The sequence below is a fragment of the Conger conger genome, chromosome 1 (genome assembly GCF_963514075.1).
Source record: "Conger conger chromosome 1, fConCon1.1, whole genome shotgun sequence".
NCBI lineage: Eukaryota > Metazoa > Chordata > Actinopteri > Anguilliformes > Congridae > Conger > Conger conger.
The window spans coordinates 24,572,896-24,594,930 of NC_083760.1; the positions used below are offsets into that span (position 1 = coordinate 24,572,896).

The following is a 22,035-nucleotide window of genomic DNA, read 5'->3' on the forward strand; positions in this document are numbered from 1 at the left end:
TGTTAATGCCACTTTAGAACCGATTCCTGGAACCTGCGCAAATGAATCTGTGACTAAATTTGCGTGACCATAACGCCTGCTCCTGACCAGAATACACACCTCTCTTACTACCAATATATTAGCTAGCTTTGTAAAATGTACATTTTCAGATTATGAATGTCTGATAAAATACAATAAACACGGCCACTGGTTAACACTAATATTAGCTCCACAATTCATGCATCAACCATCCAATACAGAACGTTCAGTTAACAAGGCGACAAGTGGTCCATAATAATCTAGGAATCTCAAATATCTTTAATCGTGCCGTAACTAGATTGTCAACAACAATCATTGCACCCAAAATGCACAACAAGATAAATGAATAGCTTAAAAAGCACTTAGCCTACTAAGTCTTATAAACAAGAGAGTTAGTTTATGTTAGATAACTAACTCGTAAAAATGACTGACTAACTCATAAAAAAAGAACTTACTATCTTGTTAGTGGTCCACATTTTTTTAGTTTCATTGGCAGCAATATGCTTGGATTTAGGCATGAGCTCCTTGCCCAGGAGAGCAAATACACTGGTATAAGCAGTGATGTTCGTACTGTGAAGTGGGACCCAGGTATCACGGCCCGCCAGCTGACATACAAAACTGAATTTAGTTAGCTTATAACATGGTGGCTAATTAATGTTACTGAAAGCTGGCCAGCCGCTTGATGAACGGTTATCCAGCAAGGCTAATCTCTCGCAAACCCAGTTTACCACTCCACTTACCACTCCCCCCCCCCCCCCACCTTCTATTTGATCTGCAAGCATATGAGTTCAGTATATTTGACACATGCTTTTCAGATACAGTACAGAAATAAAAAAGGCGACGTCCAGAAGAGGCCCGAGGAGTTTTTAGAATAACAAATACAAGTAGAAAAGCAAGGGTTTGGGCAGAAGTGAACACAGGCCCAGGCTGCCAGTGTATCATAGTAATGACTGAGCATGTTTGTTTTATAATATTTCAAGGCAAAAATCCTGCATAGTATGCCTTTAACAAAAACATATTTCTGCTTTACTTTGATGCCTTGATGCCATACAGTAGATATTTTGACAGAATCCTTCGTCTTTCTAAATATATCAGCTACTACAATGTTATTCTGTTCTTCAGGAAAATTTAAACCGAAGACAGTTAAAGTCAGAAAATGGTGTGGGCTTAATTGTATGCTTGAATTTGTGCCTTTGATAGTTTACTCCCATTAACATTATTTATAGTCAGTTAGGCAATGTCCATATATTGAATTCCATATACCTGTGCCAAGGCTTTTCTCCTGGTGGAAGAACACTTAATGTAAACGAAGGTGAAAGTGCCTAAAAAGGTATAATTGCTTTTCGCTGGGGCGGTATCCCATAAAAACTTTTTGGCTTGAAAAACATACCCATTAGTACTAAAATAGAACATTATTGTACTTTAAAAGAACATTTCCAAAAAGAACAAATATGTACCTCCACTGAACCTTTAATTCTGAGAGTGAGCATTCCAAAATGAATCATTGCTGCATATGCATTGTGCAGCAGAGAAGTTTTCATAACTCTTGTGCTCCAGTAATAAGTCTACACATGAAATATCTATTGCTTTGCAGTCTATTTATGGATCTTTTTCCCTATTCCGTGTTGCAGATTGTCCTCTCCTCCTCTTGTATGTCTCTGGAGGCTTACTCATAATCCAAATGATCACTTTGTCATTTCCATTAGCCTGCTCTCACTCGTTCTATTACTGCCGCCCAATTTCCTCTTCACCGGACTCTCTCATGGTAATAAGCCAAGTTGACTACTGTACAAGATGATTAAATGATCCCTGGTTTATAGATCAACACACTCAACAAAAAGGAGGAGAACAATAATGGTAATGAAAGGCAGACAAGGGCAGGTTTCTTCAGCCTGCTTCACTCATCAGCTGGTCGCCATCCCTGACATTTTGCCTTTCCGAGCATTCATCGCACTGCGCTACATCTGGGCTAACCCCAGAAGCCATATTGTCATACAGTACTAATCATCATAGCAATTTACCTTTCACCCATGCAGCAGACCCCCAGGGAGAAAATGAATCTCCCTTTAATGTGAAAAGTCGGCATGTGCGGAAAAAAGAGATGTCAGCATGCCAGGCGGAGCTTGGTTTCACCGTGGGGTTCTGGGTCAACTTTGGAGAGGACAAGGACATCCAACCTTACAGTGGCATTTCTTTTTAGTCAGGTCTGCCATCTCTGATGAATCAGTGTTAATGCAAGAGACCAAAACATGGTTTTCTGAGTGATAGAAAATGTGTTAATGAGGAAGGACAATACATGGTAGGTTATATAATGCCAGCTAATGACATGAAGGCAATCAGCCACAACAGACCACTGAGATTTCATCTTAAATATAAGGATAGGTAAGGGCTCATTTCTAAAGATTGTTAGGAAGGTCTCTTCATTTGTGATGTGAAGTGAATAAATGATGATTTACTGTGTTTATTCATTTAACAGCTTGCTTAGTGGTGTAGCTGTTGCCTGGCAGCCACCTATTAGGTAAAAGGTTCTGCTTGCGCCCCAGACAGCGAGATACTCTTAGTCCCAGCGGGAGAGGGAATCTGAGTACTTTCTCAAAGGTGAAGCCACTGAGGCGGGTATGGATGCTTGAGGTCCACTGACATGCTATTTTCATGTTATGCTGTCAAGAAGTATCACATATGTGCAATGTAACTACTGGCATATTTTTTTTTATTATACCAATCATTGATTGGTTGCTAGGTTACAAAAGTACTGGCTCATCCCTATAGAGCATTTAGCTTGCTAAAGTAGTTGATTAGCTAAAGTATACTGTAACTGGGCTGCTTGCTAGCTTGCCAGCTAGCCACCTAACAAAAAATGATAACAATGATGACATCATCATGTTGGAAAAATTATGCCATAATGCTCACAGGTAATGTGGATAATGTGATAAAGCACTTATCCTTTCTCACTGGAAGCTGGAGTGGTGACAAGTGGAAGCAAGCCTGGAAACCATCTGCCAAAACCTTCATCTAAATCTGCCAGATTCAATGTATGCCATTCAGAATCCCAGTACACCAAGTCTTCAACATGTTTTGTGCTTCTCAGTGCAGCAAAGGCTTCTTAAATGTGGAAAGCTAAATGCTAGATAACACTTAGTGTGCGAGTGACACTGAACATTTTTTAAATGAAAAAACTGGTCCACACTTTGCCGCATAATGCTCCTATGTTGATTCACAGTAATCTGCAGAATGTGAATAGAATTTGAACATCCTTCTGCCTCATAATGGTGTATCACAGTTTTCCTAGACCAAGGTTCTTTGATTGCCCACCTCACTTAATGGCTGATTTGAATGGTGCTGATTTGAATGGCCCAACTACCCTATGGCTGTTCTTTCAACAGCTGTATGCCCAGACCCTCTTAGAGTACAGCATTCATTGTTAGTAAAGCTTGCAGTCATTTTGCAACATGAGCCAAGGGAACACCAGCACCGTTATGCACTGAGGAGCACAAAGCTCTCAGTGCAGCAGGGGATTCCACTGACATAGCAGTGATCCCTTACAGGACTCCCTGAAGCAGAAATATTTACATTCTTTACATTAGCAGAAACTCATTTAGTAATTTCCTACAGGAATGATGTATTTTTCTTCCTGTTTTCCCAAGAAACGTTGGATTAGAGCAGTAGACGGACTGAGCACAGGGAGTTGTGCATCCAAGTATTCATAAATTCAACCGAGAAAGGGGATTCTGTGCAGATGCAGGGTAAACTTGTTCTTCTGGGAGCAGGCAAGGCAAGTGAACTAAAACTAGACAAAAGTCGATCAGATGCTATCCACTATTGGGTATTCATGGCTGTACTGATAACCTCTCTATAAACATATAGTTTGTGGTTGGTACGAAGGTAAATTAAATTGGGTGTATTGCTTAAATAACAATGAGCTGAAACATACGTGAACATTCCTGCTAATCCACTCCTTCCAACCTTTGCACAAAGCTCTCATCCAGGGAGAAACTAGTCTTAATATACAGTAAGCTTGGAATGAGCAGTGTTCCAGAGTACATTTTGAGATTGACTCACAAATAATAAAGAGGTGGTCTTCAGGACTGGAGGCATGGGAGATTAGCCGGTTGGGTCTGACCTCCTAATAGCAGCAGAGGGGTTCCTTCAGCCAGCTACCCCAATAATCCAGTTTACACTCTTGCTAGAGCCCCATATCAGTTCCTCCCCTGTTTTTCTCTTCCTTAGTTCCTCCGAACCTGACAGTTCCACGCGGGAAGTCACCCCTGGTGACCCAGGAGGGCGATACGGTGGAGCTTCAGTGCCTTGTTTCAGGAAAACCCAAACCCATCATTCTGTGGTCCCGGGCTGACAAGGAGGCCCCCATGCCAGACGGGAACATGCAGACGGAGAGCTACGACGGCATCCTGCGCATCGTCAACGTCTCCCGGGAGATGACCGGGTCCTACCGCTGCCAGACCAGTCAGTACAACGGCTTCAACGTCAAGCCCCGGGAGGCCATTGTGGATCTCATTGTGCAGTGTGAGTACCTGGTGCTTGGCTTGCGTGGAGGGGGGGGGGTTTGAATCCATGACAGGTTGTATCAGAACTAGCAGTCCTGCTATTGTGTACTGAGTTGCAGCGAAAGAAAATGTTAATGGCATGTTTGAGATGGAAGTTCCTCTCTAATTGATGTCAGCTAGATGCTCACATCAGATGCAGATGTAGCTCCAGATGGTAGAGTTTGGCCTACTATCAAGAAAATGAGTAGGAGTATCTTAGACATTACTAATGCTAATTGACAATCACAACATTGTTGTATTTCTGTTCTAATTATCTGGGCGCTGGTTTATAGAAAGGCTAAATGCGCCTTTGCATTGCACAGACTGCGATTGAATCAAGTGATACAAAACACACATATATGAAAAACAAAAGGAATAGATAACAGAATAAAAGCAAGCAAACAGCAGCATAAAAGGAAAGGAGGGATAAAATAGAATAAAACAGAATAAAAAAATTATAAAAATAAATAAATACATTGACATTATTTCACCACTGACCAGGGAAATGAGGTAGATGTTTGTGTACATCTACAGTATACTAGATACATACCTTTGAGGAGCAGTCAATCAAACTACCACGGCACTTTATTGTACTTTTGAAGCATTTAAAAATTGAATTTAAGCAAGCATTTGTGGATTTCTTACACAATGAATTGTAAAGGCCAAGGCAATTAAACGGAATGCATTTCTCCCCGAATGCCTGTATATTTTATATGTAGGCAGTAAACCATGTAAATTAGTGGCGAGCGTGGTGCATGGAGACCCTTTATGATTCATTTTGAGATATTCACAGCCCGCTGAACTGGCGGCATTCTTTGTATGTGTGAGTTGGAAATTAGTTATGAAACCCACAGGGATGTTGAGTGTCTGGGGCCAGCTTGTTGAAGCACACCGAGGGTATTGATCAGGCCCAGACTGCTACCGCCACTGTTTCTCTCTCTCATTTCCTGCTGAAGTGGACACCCCGCGCCAAACCACTCACACCTCACAACCGGTCTGGTTGTACAGGACATTTATCTGCACATCACCTTGCAATTCTGCCCCTCTGACAGTGAATGGCAGAATTCTGCCGATGCTTTTATACTCAACTGTGAAGTATCTAACAAAGTGCAAGCCTGGTGTAAAATCCTGCTATTACCAGCTTGAAAGTACCAGACACCAGCTGTTTTAAAACATACAGTAGCTTGAGCTGGGGAAACCATGTGGACTATGAAGCTAGTCTGAAAAACCAGCTGCCAGCTGTTTTAGCAGGGCCATATACAGTATATAGATACTGTATGTATATACAAGCACCCGACAATGCGCACACACACATGCATGTACACACACATACAGAGGCTGCTCACTCAGTAAAGCCAGCCCATCTTTCACAGTGCCTCTGGCAGTCGTGGTAGCTGAACAGTGGAAAGTTGAGGCACACATATTTGAATTTGAAGATAAGCCGACAGGGAAATTGTATTGGAAAGATATGGCAGCAATGCAGAAAACCTGACTCTGCCAATGGGGTTAAAGTATGTGCTGCACCAGGGCTGGTTCTAGGCAGAGGTGATATAAACAATCGCCTCGGGGGCGCCTCGCACCTGGAGAGGCACCAAGCTGAAGGAGGAATAAAGGAAATGATAGTCAGCACCCCATAACCGCATCCACCACCACCCCCCGCCGCCCCACTCTGACCGGCCTCCAATCTCTCCTACGGTGTCACAAAGGCGAGAGCCAGGCCTGTGTTGCACTATGTGACTGGATAACAATATCATAGCAGAACACCCCGAAACAGTTATCAAATAGAGAACTAAGGCTGAACGCCCAATAGAACTGTCTGACTTCGGTGGAAACAGTTCAGCAAGGATTCCATTATCTCTCGTTTCCAAGCAACCTTTCTGGGTCTTCCTTGCTCCCTTTGCGCATTTCAGATACTGCGCACAATCAACAAGTGGAATACTTTGTGTATTTTATCTGCTTTCTTCATGTCCTGTGTTATTGACAGGATGAGGAAATGTCTCCATTTTATCTCCAGTATTATGCTCCAGCTGTCTGGAGCACCCTCCAGTAATGCTCCACTGTATGACCCAGTGGAATGGAGGGCCCTGATGGTGATGACTCATACATTCCACATCTATCTGCATCACCCAGATGCCTCCTTTTAGAATCTATTCTGTTTTTTTCCCCCCTTCTATTCTGACTGCGTTCCCTTTTTCAAAATAAAAGCGGCAGAAAGGCTGGTGATAATCCCCACTCTAACGTCATTAATTGTGAACGATCTGGGCACACACGTCTGCCACTGAATGACGTGGGCTCATTTCTGTGACAGCTGAGTACTCACACAGGGAGGGAGGGAGAAAGAGTGAGAGAGAGAGAGAGAGAGAGAGAGGGACAGAGAGAGATAAAGATAAAGACGATAGAGGGAGAATAAGATGGGAGAGTGGGAGGAGTTGACCACTTGGGGGGAAAAAAAGAGGGCCCCTTGATTGCCTCTGGATTTTCACTGAAATAACCCCCCCCCCCCCCCATGCCATTACTCTGTTATATTAGGGATGAAATAGAAAAAGCTCCTCTATTTTCCTCCCCCTTACCCATTCAGCATAGCAACCACACTAATGCTTTAGCGCCATCTGTTAGCACAGCCCCCACCACCCTAGCTTTTTGTGCAGTTTGTGTTCATGCACTATTTAATCATTTCCCCTTTCTCTGTGGATCATCTTATCTTGATTCCTGCCCTCCGATCCTGGCCCCGGAAGAGTGGGCAAAGTAATACAGCCACTTAATGCTCCACAGCTGAACAGTATTCAGTCACATGTTCAGCTCTTTAGGAAGGGTAGTGCTGCAGGAAACAAAGACAATTGACATTGGTGTATATAGTACATGCCATGTTATTCACTGGCCACTGCTCCATGAATATTGAACTGTTGTTAGATGAATGCTTTCATGCATTTTAACTCATAGCTAGTGTTTGCTACTTTATCTGAGTTAAACTGAGTCTTTTCACCCCTTTCTCCCATCCAAATTCTCTCTCTCTCTCTCAATCTCTCTCTCTCTCTCTCTCTCTCCCCCCCCCTCTGTATGTATATATATATATATATATACACACATATATATATATATATATATATATATATATATATATATATATATATATATATATATATACATATATATATATATTAATGAAAAATATTTAGCGCTCTCTCTCTCTGAGTTATTGTAGAATAAGTTTGTTCAGTAACTACATACTGTATATGCATGACAAATTTTCACGGTAAAGGTTTGTAATTGGATGTAGCAGACTGAAAGATGAGACCGTCTTTTTTTCCAGATTAATGGCTGTGGTTTGCCTTGATCTTGCTCCCAAATTAAGAAGTTGTTTGAATCGGATGTCGCCTGTGCAATTCTACACAATCAATACTTCCCATTTTCTCACACAAGCATTGTCTCTCTACACACAAGTGTAGAAAAAGTGTGCATTGCCGTTGCAATCCCAGCTGTACTTTCATTGTAACGTCAATATAATCAATGAAAAGGATGGATTGCAGGTCAGGCCCATTGCAAGCCGTTCAGTTTAGCTGACCATTAGATAATTAAAAAAAGAGAAACAATTGAAGAGCACGAGCCATGCAATAACCCGGTCGTTTGCCATTCCCGGGGCTGTAGCGGTCATATGTTTGACCTGTCAGACATGGGTGAAGTACCCGACATAGGTGAAAACTGCTTCAAGGGGAAGAGTGATGGTATGCACCTCTATGTTGCTCTAGTTATTACAGAAAACTGAGCAGTCAGAGTGTACGGATCAGAAGAAAGTGGGTTTGCTGGATGACTCAGAGTATGTAGCACTCGAGTGGTTTTTGGTTATAATAATAACAATAACTTTATTCATATAGCACTGTGCTGTACAAAGTAAGCAAATACAAACAGAAACAAGATACAGAAAAAAACTGGGTAATAAAATTCAATAAAGTTAAATAATTAAAACCCGAGATGTAAAGGTAAAAGCAGTCCTATAAAAGTATATTTTTAATTGTGACTTTAAGATGGACTTCTTGGAGTCTTGGGGCCCTGGCAGCAAAAGCCACATCGCCTTTTTATTTCGAACTAGACTTTGGGACGGAGCTTTGCCCGCAGACCTCAGGCTGTGTGACTGGTGGTAGGGAATTTAAAGCTCAGAGATATAGGGATGGGCTAGACCATGAAGGGCTTCATATTATATCAATAAAATGTTTAAATTGTCTCTGCAAATTGTGGTTCTAGTTAAAATCCTTGCCGCTGCATTTTGGACAAAACAGGGGCCTTTTGGCTTAGTGAGGAGTATGGTGAGTTGCTCTAGTCACTCTAGATGTGATAAAAGCATGAATCACTCTTTCTTAAGACTCTTTCTTATTGTATTAAGAGAAAAATCTTGAATATGACCCAGAGATTATAAAAACATGATTTAACAACTGCTCGCACTTGTTCCTCATAAGTAAAAGCAAAGTAAAAAATAATGCCAAGGTTTTGGGCAGAAGGCTTGATCACAGCAGCTATGTAGCGAAGGTGCTCACTGAACTCGTCATCACCAATGCCGCTATAACACTAGGAGTCCGGACCCCAGGGACTGCTGAAACCCAGAAACTTGCTCAGGGCCAATGAAAAGCACTGAATTGAGCCGAAGGACATTTTGTGCCATCCAGTTCTTAATATCATTCAAGCAGTCAAAGAAAACTGCCTACTAAAATCATTGGGGTTTATGTACAGATACATAATATACAGACATGTATATCATCAGCATAACAATGAAAAGAAATGTCATGTCAATGAATGATGTGTCCCAAGGTACAACATATACATAGAGAACAAAACTGGCCCCAAAACAGAGCCTTGAGGCAGCCCAAAAGTCATTTTAGCAGCTTTTGAAGAAAACATGTCTAATAGACACTGTAAGAGATGTATCAGAAAGATATGATGTGAAGCAGTCTCTGAGACACCTATACATTATTTTAGTCTATTTATTAATATGGCAAGATCAATGGTGTCAGACACATCACTGGTTGTTTATTTAAGTGAAAGGTTTACTAGTGACAAAGATAGTATACACATTTAGGAAAATGCCAGTGATGGAAAAGTAAAGATGAATTTTATATAGTAAAAGAGGCAATGGAACAAAAAAGGAAAAACGAAGCCCAGGAGAATTGATGATAATTAAAAAGGACGAGCTCTAATAGAAAGGCCACTGATAAACAGACACAGAGTGTTCACAGGTAATGCATTTGAACCCAATTAACACTGCTTCGGTTGGCTCCTCTGTCTCTGTGCAGAGGGTGCCATGTAGCCAGACTTCTGGATAGAAGGGTTAATCACATTTATTGGCCAGGCACTTCAGCGTAAAACAGATGGATACTCCGTTACATGATGAGCAGTTCTCCGGGATCAACCCCCAACCCAACCCTCCACCCACCGCTCCAGAGTCGAGCTGGGATAAGAGGATCGTGACCAAGCCAGTGGGTTCACTGTTATCCAAGCTCATCACCGGATATGGCCAGCTGACTGGAGACTCGTTATCATTTGCAAAGGTCAAGTGCTGCACTTGTTATGTTTCCACCAGCTGCCAATGGTGTGCAGGCATAAATAATCCAGTAATAAAAAATAAAAAAACGGACAGGCCCTTGAATTATGTCAAAACTGCCAAATCCACTGCATCTCCTGGTATGGCGAAACTACTGGTCTGTTTTTAGTGTCAATATTAAAGGGAACAGGCAGCAGAATTTTGGTCTACTATGAGCTTCATAATATTTGGGACAAAAGCATATTTTCTTCTTGATTTGGCTATGTACTCCCATCCTGTCTCTCTCCACTCCACAATTCCGCATTCTTGAACATATTTTTGTTTCACCATTTAGAAAATACAGAACATTTTACACATAGTCCCCTCCATTTCAGGGCAGCATAACGTTTGGGTGTTTCCGATTAGGGAGGTGTGCTTCCTTAGTACAAGTACAAGAGAGCGTTCAGTATCTAGGCTTGATTCTTGGCTTTTGATTGCCTTTAGAGTTTGTTATTGGTGTTTGTCAACACAAGGACTTGAAGAAACTCAAGGAAGTCATTATGAGGCTGAGAAAAATAGAGATGTAGGCCAAACCTTAGACTTGAACAACTGTTTGGAACATCATTAAGAAGAAAAAGAACACACTGATTTAATAATTTGGTCATCGCAATGAGGAAAAACCATATGCTACACCTGTCCAACAAAGAACTAGGTGAATTTATCCAGCTAACATGGTAATCCTGCTTTGGGATAGGCCAAGCCCATAGAGCAAGCCCAACTTAGCTAGTGAATGATGTTTAATGATGTTTAAAGACTTGCTAGCGGGTACAGGGCTGCCAACTTTTGACTACTGGAAAGCGTGAGATTCATATCGCAAGACAAATGAGCTCATACATATAATAAACCAATTTGCTACAGCCTTCAACCCACTGCCTTTTTTTCGAGTGTCTAGGATCTACTTTGTTTAAATATACTGTAGCTAGGTTTCTGTATATTGTAGTATATGGACCATGCCAATATACAGATTTGTGATGTAAATCTATAGCAAAAAACATTACTGTGCGCTAAGTGCAGCCGTGAGTCTCAACAAGCATTCTCTGGTGTCACACAGTGCTTGTTTCGCTTCTGCATCATATTCCAGGGTCTATGTGGGTATGATTCTGCTAAAACCCACAAAACAATTATGTGGTAAAAAACAACATTTATGGAGCAAGCAATACATTGTTCATGAACTAGCCGACAGTTTGGCCTTGCCATGACATGCAGCTAACAGGTTGCTAGTTTTAGGATAAAATAACTATTGTTAATACTATGCTTGTAAGCATAGAATTACCCGGCCAAAACGTGTTTGTTCTGTCTGCCTGTGCTAGTATTGTTGCAGGGTGGAGCAAACACTTCCCTCTGTCTTTCGTGACTGTGTTGTGCTTGTATTGCTTGTTGTTTGCAAGCTAATGTTACAGTAGATTGTCCAATGCAATGCCATCAGGAGGGCCAAGGCAGGCAGTGTTAAGATCGTTTCACCCAATTATCTACATGATTCGAGTAGCTGGTTAGTGGGGATAAGTGCTCAATCTGCCCGGATCGAAAAAGCAGCACTTCAGCATGCTCAACTTTTCCCTGCTAGATGAGACCTTTGTGAATTGTTTAGAGCAGATGCTTGAATTCATATAAGATTATGATAAAGTCGGCCATTTCAAATGAATTTGCTAAAACAGTCTTGCTGCTAGTTTGTTGAAAACAATTTGAGCTAGTGAGCTAACTTAGCTGTATTATGTGGAGCTTAATTGCTCCTATAGCCTTTTACATTTCCTCAATCTACTGACGAATCTTGTGACAAGTGATGAAAGGGCACCCCTCCTTGATAGGAGGAAAATTCTGTGCTACAAAAGTCTGAAGTATGGGCTATGCTCAAACTCTTGAACCCACTGCCTTCTTCCATATTTAGTGCACATTTAGTAAACAGCTGAAAATGTAAAAAATTGCTAAAAAAGGGTAAAAGGCATCAACAAGTACCAAAAAATGTACAGCAAAAATATATACATTATAATATAAAAAATGTGTATAAACATATTAGAACTTTCAGGCAACTAGCCACCGAACCAAACAGATGGTGAATTATGGTGGAAATTATGTGAACTTCCAGACTGCTAAGTCACTGGATCGAGAGGAACAATGCCTACCACAGTCATAATGACTTATGCAAAATCAGGGGAACAAATTACCTTTCCTGACTGCAATCCTGATTGCACAAAATAAACCCCCCTCCAGACGGCGTGAGGGAGAGACTCAGGCCAGTCCAGATCCAGCTGTTCCTCTCTGCAAGGTTGCAATTAGCTCTCATGTTTGATTCACTGCAATAACCCCCCCTCCCCATAAAACTAATACGTAATTAAAAGGATTATGAACCGCACTGATCCAAGCAGCTCGGTAAAGAAGCACCACTGCAGAATTTAATGATCACTTGAAACATGGGTGCTTCATTTGAAAGGGGAAAGGAAAAAAGCATATTAAATGCTCAGATTTATATTAGCCGCTCGAAATGAATCTTCCGCCCCCCCTCACCATTACCCCCTTTACCAGGACACAATAAATAATAGTTGAATTCTGCAGCACAAAATTGGAATAAGGGGCACATAATTATCGGCTTTGTGATTAAGTGGGGTGAGGGGAGGAAGGAACGTGAGCCAGGGATGACGATTCCCACTTGTACCCAATAACGGGCTCTGTCACAGAACTGTTTTAAATCCCCGCTGTTCGTTAAGCGTGGCATTCAAAGCTGGCTCCCAGCCTAATTAGCAGCGAGCTAATTTATCCCCACTAGTATTCATTTATGTAGATTTGGGGAGAATACTTACTTTAAAATACGCTGCTATTGCAAGCGACATCGCCCGAGCATGCAGTTCGAGGAGACCCACAAGTTTTCAGCTGTAGAAGTCCTCAACTGCAGCCCTAAAAAGGTCTGTCTGGAGCCTGTCCATTCCATGCTGGAAGTTTAAATGACTGTACGATCTGAGCCTTTGATGTTGAGTTGTTTAGAGGCCGGGTTCATTAATTGTGTCGACAGAACCAGCGATGTGATGTTTGGAACAAGACGAGAAGATACTGTAAGTGCTTCTTTGTGCTGCGTCAGGACCAAGAGATCTCCTTCCTGAAAGCACTGTCATCTTTATAATATACCAAGCTTAAGTGAGGCATCAAGCCAGAGACAGAAGAGCCAATTGTGAACAAAGAGCGCATCTTCAGGACACAGAAACAAACAGGACGAAAAGTAGGACGACCATCAGTAAAACACTGCCCTTTGTGCGACACATTACCGTAGGGCTTTACCATTCCACCAGTTTCTCAGTCCAAAAAAACAGAGCATCCCTTGAGCCTATTTTTCTCCCATCCCAACCTAGTTTCCTGCCAACTTATATCAAACTCCACTTTGAGGAAAATTTGACTGCAAAGGATCGCTTTGGCACTTTTGAAGTTTAACAGTCAGCTTTATTATCATCTTCCTCCCCTGCTTCTCGTGTGTCGATTAGTCGACTGCAGCAATGCAAATAGGTGAGGCCAAGTTGGGCATTAATTTGTACTGTCCTGATGAGATGTATCACTTGACAACCCAGCATCTGCTATTCCCACGTTAACACTTTACTTGAACCCCTCACCATGACTGACGTAACACTGTCATACACGACATAACAGCTGTCAAGACTGCATAACAGACTGTCATACTTTTATTGGTAAATTTTATGACAGTAATATTTGATAAAAGTATGATGGTTTCATATCATTTGACATCAACTGACATCAACTGACATCATCTGTTATGCCATCTTGTGACGGCTGCTATATCATGTGTATGACAGTGTTATGACAGCCTTATGGTGAGGAGTTCAAGCAAAGTGTGACTGTGTTTTGGCTTCCTTGCCCCCCTCCCAGTGCATGATATCATATGCATTGCCAGACCCAAAAGGCAGTATTGGTATTCATTAATATTTTGTTTTATATAAAGTGACTTACAAGGTCATCTTGGAGTGTACACACAGTGTATCTTGTTACAGATACAATAATAAAGGCATAGTGCAATTCACAGTAAAAGTGAGGCGTCAAGCCTAATAATGAATGCAGAAATGTGCACACAAGCTTACCAATACAAGCTTATACTGAGTCGGTGTACATTGAACTGCCACATCCCATTATTTCTGTAATCAAATGCGGGAACCGCAGAGCAAAGGAAAACTGCTTGAGTCGCAGTTAAGAGGGCTTGCAGGTTAGGGGCCTCACGCAGGAACAGAAAGAAACTTCTACAGTATGCCCTCGATCATGCTTAATACGGGCCCTCCGTGCCCCCCTACACCCCCCCGCACACCCGCCTTCCCGCTTTCCGACGGACGGCGTGTTTATTTTGAGCCGTAAAACGGCTGGAAGAAATCGGCAGCAAAAGTCATTAAGTCATAATGCAGTTTGAAAAACAATTGTGCTGCTGTATGTCTCCCTCAAATGGACTATGATTGAGAGTTGCTGCCTGTTGCCCCAGAACGTGAGCCAGGGTGCACTGATATAATGGCCATGGTTGAGATGCATGGATGTAGTCGCTGCTGCTGCTGATCAGCCACTTTAAGCTGGCGTCTGCAGTTCAAGAGCACATATCTATTTATTGCTGTAGCATGGGCTTGGAACATGCATTTTTTATTTAAGATTCTTGTCATAGCAGCTCTGTTTGACGGGTGCCATGTTTGTAGAGGCATTGTAGAAATAGTAAAAGCTATAGTATGCTAAAGCTCCAGAGAGCATGTATAAATAATGAAGAAATGACTTCATGATTTGTCAATCTATTTACGTGTTCCATCTTAATGCATTGCACAGATGTAAAGGACGTGGGAAGGTGAACAAAATTATCTTCCCCTTAAAGGCTTCTTTCATTCATCTTTGAATACTGCACATTTCTATTTAAGCTGTGATTACGAATACAATGGGATAATGCATTATTTAATGGTTCATGTACAGTACCTGCAAAATGACACAGCCATTCAAACCTTTTCCATGCATAAGCCAGGCTTTGGGTGGAAGCGGGCCTCTAATTGCCTAATGCCAAGGTAATCGTGAACAAATGGTGTTTCCTGTGTAATTTGGTTGGGCGCTGTGCTAATGAAGACATAATCAAATCCTAGTTTTGATAGACACTGCATTTGAAGGAGGATCACAGGCAACCTCTAAACCAGGGATGTTAAACTCCGGTCCTGGAGGGCCGCAGTGTCTGCAGGTATTTGTGATTTCCTTTGAATCAGCATCCAATTAATGGCTTGAGAACAAGGTGTGTGGACTCTTTAGCCAATGTAAGACTTCAATTCATCACTTGTGCTGATGCACGCCAAAAACAGACACTGTGGCCCTCCAGGACTGGAGTTTGACACCCCTGCTCTAAACTTATGGTATCTCTAAATGATGATTTTGGAAACCCTATTATGGGGTCGTGGTTAAAATATAACTATGCTCACACTTATTTAATACAAGTGTTTTATATGTAGGAATATTGAACTAATTAGCTCTTTTAGGTCATATAGAAATCGTGCTAATTCAAAGGTGTTGGTCACATTTAAAACATCTCACGACCACCAGAGTCTCCCCTATCTCCCCTCCCCCTCCCCCACACACACACAAACACACACACACACCAGGCCGGCCTGACACGTTGTCTTATTGTATCCTCTCGTTAGTTGATTTATGTCAAAGATTGTGCTGTAAACACACCTTAATTAGCCTGCTCCCTGTACCCAGTCACCGAGCTCTCCTCACCCAGCCGGCTGCAGGGATTGGCGGAGTGACTCACGTTGTCGATAATCAGTCACCACCCTGTGACACCCGCGTTCTATCCCGGGCTATTTTTAACCTTCAGTCCGCGGCTGGCCGACACTCGCATTTTAATTCCAGCCGCCTCTCCGTCGACGACGGGCGTGGTGACGGCATTTGCATATTTCAAAGCGTTAGCTCCCAGTGTCTGCGAGAGGGGATGGGGTGTCGTGCGGAGTGCAGCGAGCACCAGAAGGACTGCAGCCCCCATCAGGCTCAGTTAGTGGGATGTCATTGTGACTCTGGAGGGTTGTGCTGTCGTAGGTAAAGTGGGGGGAGTTCGGGAAGTGCCTGGTTCGGAGAGGACATCGATGCTCCAGATGGTGCCGCATGGCATCCTGTCGTACTGACTGCTAGGCCTGCATACTATGCCAGGCAAGGTGACCCCAATTTAATGAGCAGCCCTCCACAGAAACTAAGTAGGTGAGTAAGTAAATAACTAAACAAACACAGTGATACACGGGTTCCCAAACATCTTTCTGATGTGAACCCAAATTAATGTTCACAAACTTTCATGACCCCAACCCACCCACACACATCTTGTGCCTGACAACACCCTTTAGCCACGGCTATACTTGAAATATACCACAACCTCTCCTGCCACATTGCTTTATTATAGTTGGGTTGTTATAATGTTAAACATGCAGTGACCTACATTCACATATTTTAAAGAGACAAAAATTTAAGTTGATCTTTTTCCAAATTTTCAGGTGACCCCATCCTCGACAACATGGGGTGCCTACCTACAGATTGGGATCCCCATCATTAATAAATAATACCGTTGCATGTGTTGATGTCAGCACTGGCAGTATAGTGGGGCAGGAGAAAGAAGATGGGTTTTGTGCCACCCCAGGGCAGACCTTACTCACCGTACCAGTTGAATGCAATTTCTTTTTCTACTCTGACCCTGGCTGGCTCAAGCCCCTGCCTCTCATGACAAGTGCAAATTTGAAATAGTGCAGTTTAGCCTCAGATCACTGAAGGGCTAATTATTAATCTTCGAGCTTGCAGCATTCTGCCATCTGGCTCCCACACATGCCAAAGAGTTTAGATGGAGGAGAGGAGAAGGGAAGCATGGGAACAGCTGCAGGCTGTAGCTTCTCAGCTCTGGATGTAGAGAAAGCGAAGAGCATTGTAATCACTGCTCTAACTCGTACTCATGCATCGGGAGAGCAAGACTTTTCAAAGAATGTATAAACATGAAGCTTCAACCCACAGCTCAAGGTGAACACGCACATAATCTCACACTAGTTTAACTTCAGCCCTGATCGACTACTTGCTGTTTTCACATTTTAATGAGACCTGTCCTTACAGGAACAATTTCACTGCTGCTCTAATCATGAACAAATCTCACCGCTAGTTATTCTTACCACCTTTTCACAGTTTTCAGGCCAACTGCTACAAGGTCTTGGTCAAGTATTGCAGAGGTGGCACAGCTTGACTGTTTCCCCCATACAGAGAAATTATTTTATTGTTGATTTATTCTGTGTAACCTTTATTTAACTTAAATGTAGTTCAGTACTTATGCCATACGGTAAATCATGAGGGCTGTTTTTCTACTCACAATTATGGCACAGCTTCTTTAGATTCAAAACACAACTGACTAATGTCTTGTTGTAGTATTTGGATTAATGTCTCCAATGCTATTCATCTGTCATCAGGATTTGTTTCCTTAACCGGTAATTTAATCTCACTAAAATGAGCCATCAACTCAAACTGGGCTTAATTTCAGGGGAATTAGATATGAATGGCAGAGGAATCAGATTCAGTGGGTCACACAGGCCCTGTACTAATCAATATTTACCCGTGCTAAAGAAAAATTACACTTGCATTTATTAAAATGTTGTTATATATATTAATGTTGCTTATGGGTAAACCTACTGGCAAATCGATTCAGTGAAGTTGGCCCTCAATGAAACCTTTCACTCTGAGCTTGCTGCGTGTCTGAACTGATTAATTACCTGAACAGATGCATCGCTTCACGGATCTTGATCAATGTTTAAAGTGTATCCTATTAACTGAAAGTGATTACCATTAATCATATCAGATTACTCATTAGTCACTTGATCTCTGAATCCAGGTAGATTTCAAGGGCAATAGGAACATGCCCTCAGGACAGCGTAAACCAATTTGCATGATATGTAAGCGGTTATCTGTTGCTGCAGTCATTGCAAGCACAGATGTCCCCAGCCCAGACATCTCCCATTGTCTAGAACACGTTAATCCTAATGGGCCAGCCTGAGCGACTGTGTTGGCTGTGACAACCTTCTATGGCTTTCAGAAAGCCAGGAAAACCTGTGTGCCCACACTGCATTGGAAGCAGGGGATTTGGATGTTTATGCGGTAAATTTGAGGGTTTTCACTTTGGGCCCTGATCTTCATGCTCACCCGCCAATCCTCCAAGATGCTGTTCTTCCCAAGTCCCCTACCCGCCTTCTCTGTACCCAGCATTTCAATAGCCCTGTCTGAGATCCCCAGTAATTCATTTCTGAGTCATATGCAGAGCTGCATTCAGTAGCCTGATAGAGGCTGAAGGTGCGTTCCACTGAAGCGAGGGGGTTTGAAGGGTGGTAATAATAATAACAATATTAATAATTATAAATAATTATGTAAAATAAACAGTTGTACAGTCTAAAGGATGTTTAGCTATCCATGTCTATGTTTTGAGGCATTTGTCTGCAGCAAGTCTTCGGACGAATGATATTCTCAAAGGGGAAATAACTACAATGACAATATTTATTTATATAGCGCCTATCCAATAAAAAGTTAACGGGCTTCACAGACAAAAACATTTAATAACTCATATAAGTTGCCTTTTCCCTCCTCCTTTGATATTCTCCTTTTTCCAGGAATATTTCTTGCAAGTATAAAAAATTGTGAATCAAACAAAAACATTTAATCCTACCTTTGAATTCTCACATTATGAAAGGGAGGACTTGGCTGAAGGTTCTAAACTGGAGTAATAGTATATTTATGCCTTCAACGAAGACCCAGTCCGTTAAACTGCAATCCTCCTGCTAAATCGCCCTCAGGTTCAGAACAATGATAAAAATGTGCTGCCAAGTAATTTGATGATAACTCAGTAGTCGTTTCAATGGTAACTATCAACAACACCCTGCTTAGTGTAGCCGCAAGACACACTTTATCTGCTTTGTTCGGTGCAGTTCATTTCCCTTGGGTTAGATGTTTTTTTTTCTAAGCACAGTTAGATACTAGCCAGAGGTCATAATCAAAACCAACACAAACAAGATGGCCCCAGTGCAGTGATGGCCCTTCTGCATCCTGACAAAATAATGTATTAGACATTGATCATGCCGAATATGGTTCTTTAATCATATTTAATGGCCATTGGGCCATGCCTTATTATCTGTCTCATTGCTACCTCGGTGCATAGAAATTTATCTTTTGCTTCAGCAGCTGACAAGCTTGCAAAGTACATTTTGCTTTTGGGTAATAACTGCTTTTAAAAGTAATAAAGAATTCTCTGTAGAGGTCAATGCCATGTAATCAACAAAACACCTTTAACAAAAGATTAACAAAAAACCTCTATCAACAAAACCCTGCTGCCAACTCCAGAGATACATGTATAGACATACACTCACTGAGCACTTTATTAGGAATACCTACACACCAACTTATTTATTTAATTATCTAATCAGCCAATTGTATGGCAGCAGTGCAATGCATAGAAACATGCAGATACAGGTCAGGAGTTAATGTTCATCAAGCATCAGATTAAAAAATTAATCTAAGTGACTTTGACCGTGGAATGATATCTTGTACCAGATAGGGGAGTTGGGCATCTCAGAAACTGCTGATCTCCTGGGATTTTCACGTACAACAGTCTCTAGAGTTTGCAGAGAAGGATATAAATAAAATAATAAAAATCCAGTGAACAGCAGGTCTGCTGGCAGAAACGCCTTGTTAATGAGAGAAGTCAGAGTAGAATCTCCCCTGAATCTGACTGCAGTTAAATCAAAAGGCCAGAGGTTCAGCAGTCAGAATCCAGCAAGGTCCCCTCAAGCAGTGGAGAGCCACCTCAGATGGATCAAGACTGATCAAAGCTGACAGGAAGGTGACAGTAATGCAAATAACCACACATTACAACAGTGATATGCAGAAGAGCATCTCTGAACACACAACACATCAAACCTCTAAGTGGATAAGCTACAGCAGCAGAAGACTTAAGTCTAAAAAATAAGTCTAATAAATACCTAGTAAAGTGCTCAGCGACACAAAGTGCTCTACATGTTATATGAGTAAGAAACAATCAGGTCTGATTGAGTTGAAATGGATGGTGGAGACCTGTTTATCTCATAAAAATAGGGTGCAGTGATTTACGCTGTTAGCCAGTGTATGAAGAACGGCCATCTTCGGGCAATTTGATCATAGTTCCCAAGGTCAATTGCAAGGGTTTCTTTAGCCACTTTGTCTTGTCTAGAGGCTGTGGTCAATTCTCTGGCTGTAGCTTCCACTCTTTGGGATTCTGGTGGATGGATAAAAAAAGCATTTGAAAAAATGTTTATGCTCAGGATTACTTCTGAAATGTAATCTCTTGAAAACTTGATTAAGATAAATCACTTTGTGCTCATATAATGTGATGACAAATGGATTCTAAATATCTGGTGCCCTTTAGCATTGCTGTCTCAACGGAAAGGTTGAGTTTCGAGGGTACTGAAGCCTTGTAACAATGCCAGATACTTGGTTGCATAAGATGATCCACAGCTTCCTTCTTAGAGGGCATTTTTCTTCTGTACAGTGGGGTTTCACTTAATCCAATCTGGTGTTCTGCCACTCACAAGTGCCCTGGACCAAGCTCCTATGTTCCTGTAATTTTGGAGCAAAAGTCAGAAGCACGGAGCTCTGGATGAGAAGAGCTGATCAGTTAAGCACCAGCATGGCCCAGTGTTCAGGAAATATGGCTCTGGATTGGTTAAAATGAGTACATACACTCAGTGAGCACTTTATTAGGTAGACATGTACACCAGCTTGTTAATGCAAGTATTTAATCAACAAATCATATGCCTAAGAGCATGCAGATGCAGTCAAATGTGATCTAAGTGACTTTGACCTTGGAATGACTGTTGGTGCTAGACAGGGTGGTTTGAGTATCTCAGAAACTGCTGATCTCCTGGGATTTTCACACACAGCAGTCTCTAGAGTTTGCAAAAAACATCCTGTGGGCAGCAGTTCTGTGGGAAAAAGTGCATTGTTAATGAGAGAAGTCAGAGGAGAAGGGCCAGACTGGTCGAAGCTGACAGGAAGGTAACAGTAACACAAATAACCACACATTACAACAGTGGTATGCAGAAGAGCATCTCTGAACACACAACGTATCAAACCTCTGAGTGGATAAGCTACAGCAGCAGAAGACCAATACATCTGAAAAAATAAGTCTAATGAATGTCTAATAAAGTGCTCACTGAGTGCATCTTTTACAATGGCTCGTTTGAGCTGAGTATCTCCAACCTGGCCGACACAGTTCTAATTGCTTTTGAAGTACAGTACACTCTGTTGGCCTCTTGTAACTGTTAAATTTAAATTCAGGATTAATAGGGGATAAATATTGGCATGGTAAAAAATGAAGGGGTCTATTTTTACATGTATTTTCTTTGTTGTGGTATCCTTAGCATTTATTTGTTGAGTGGGCTGCCTGCATTCATGTGTTCCAGAGCTTAAAGGTATGCCCTTGTGGCAAGATTCTGAAGTGACTGTTGTTGATGTAACTCCTAGCTCCCAGCTGAATTCTAAACATGCCAGCACTAGAAAGGATCCATTTCTGGATAGGGTGAAAAAGTGCCAAAGCTCCAGCACAGGTCCAGAAACTGGTCTGATTCAGCTGGAAGGTGGCAGTGCAAAAAGGGGCAATAGATTCTTTCTCAACAGAGTATGCAAGCGCAACTACTTTTTTATTTTATTTTTATTTTTTAGGCCAAGCTAAGATTTAAGCTAACTTTCATGGGCAGCTGAAGGAAAGGAATATTAAAGGGCATTAGGATCTCATTACTCCCATATATTTTTCCACTTAAGATGGAGCTGTCTTTTCAGCTAATTGATTAAGCTGGAGCCAGTGTCAGCTTATGACTGAGTGTATTTGGAGTAATTACTGTCAGTGATCGTCTAAATGTA

The 22,035-nt window shown here is 41.8% G+C and overlaps 1 protein-coding gene across 1 annotated transcript in view; it reads left to right on the forward strand.

Annotated features, from left to right (window-relative positions):
* mdga2a (MAM domain containing glycosylphosphatidylinositol anchor 2a) overlaps positions 1-22,035 on the forward strand; it is a 246,608-nt gene that overhangs the window by 154,881 nt on the left and 69,692 nt on the right. Inside the window, exon 8 of the mRNA XM_061247358.1 lies at positions 4,246-4,539. Coding sequence (XP_061103342.1) covers positions 4,246-4,539 — 294 coding nt within the window. The remainder of the gene's footprint in view (positions 1-4,245; positions 4,540-22,035) is intronic.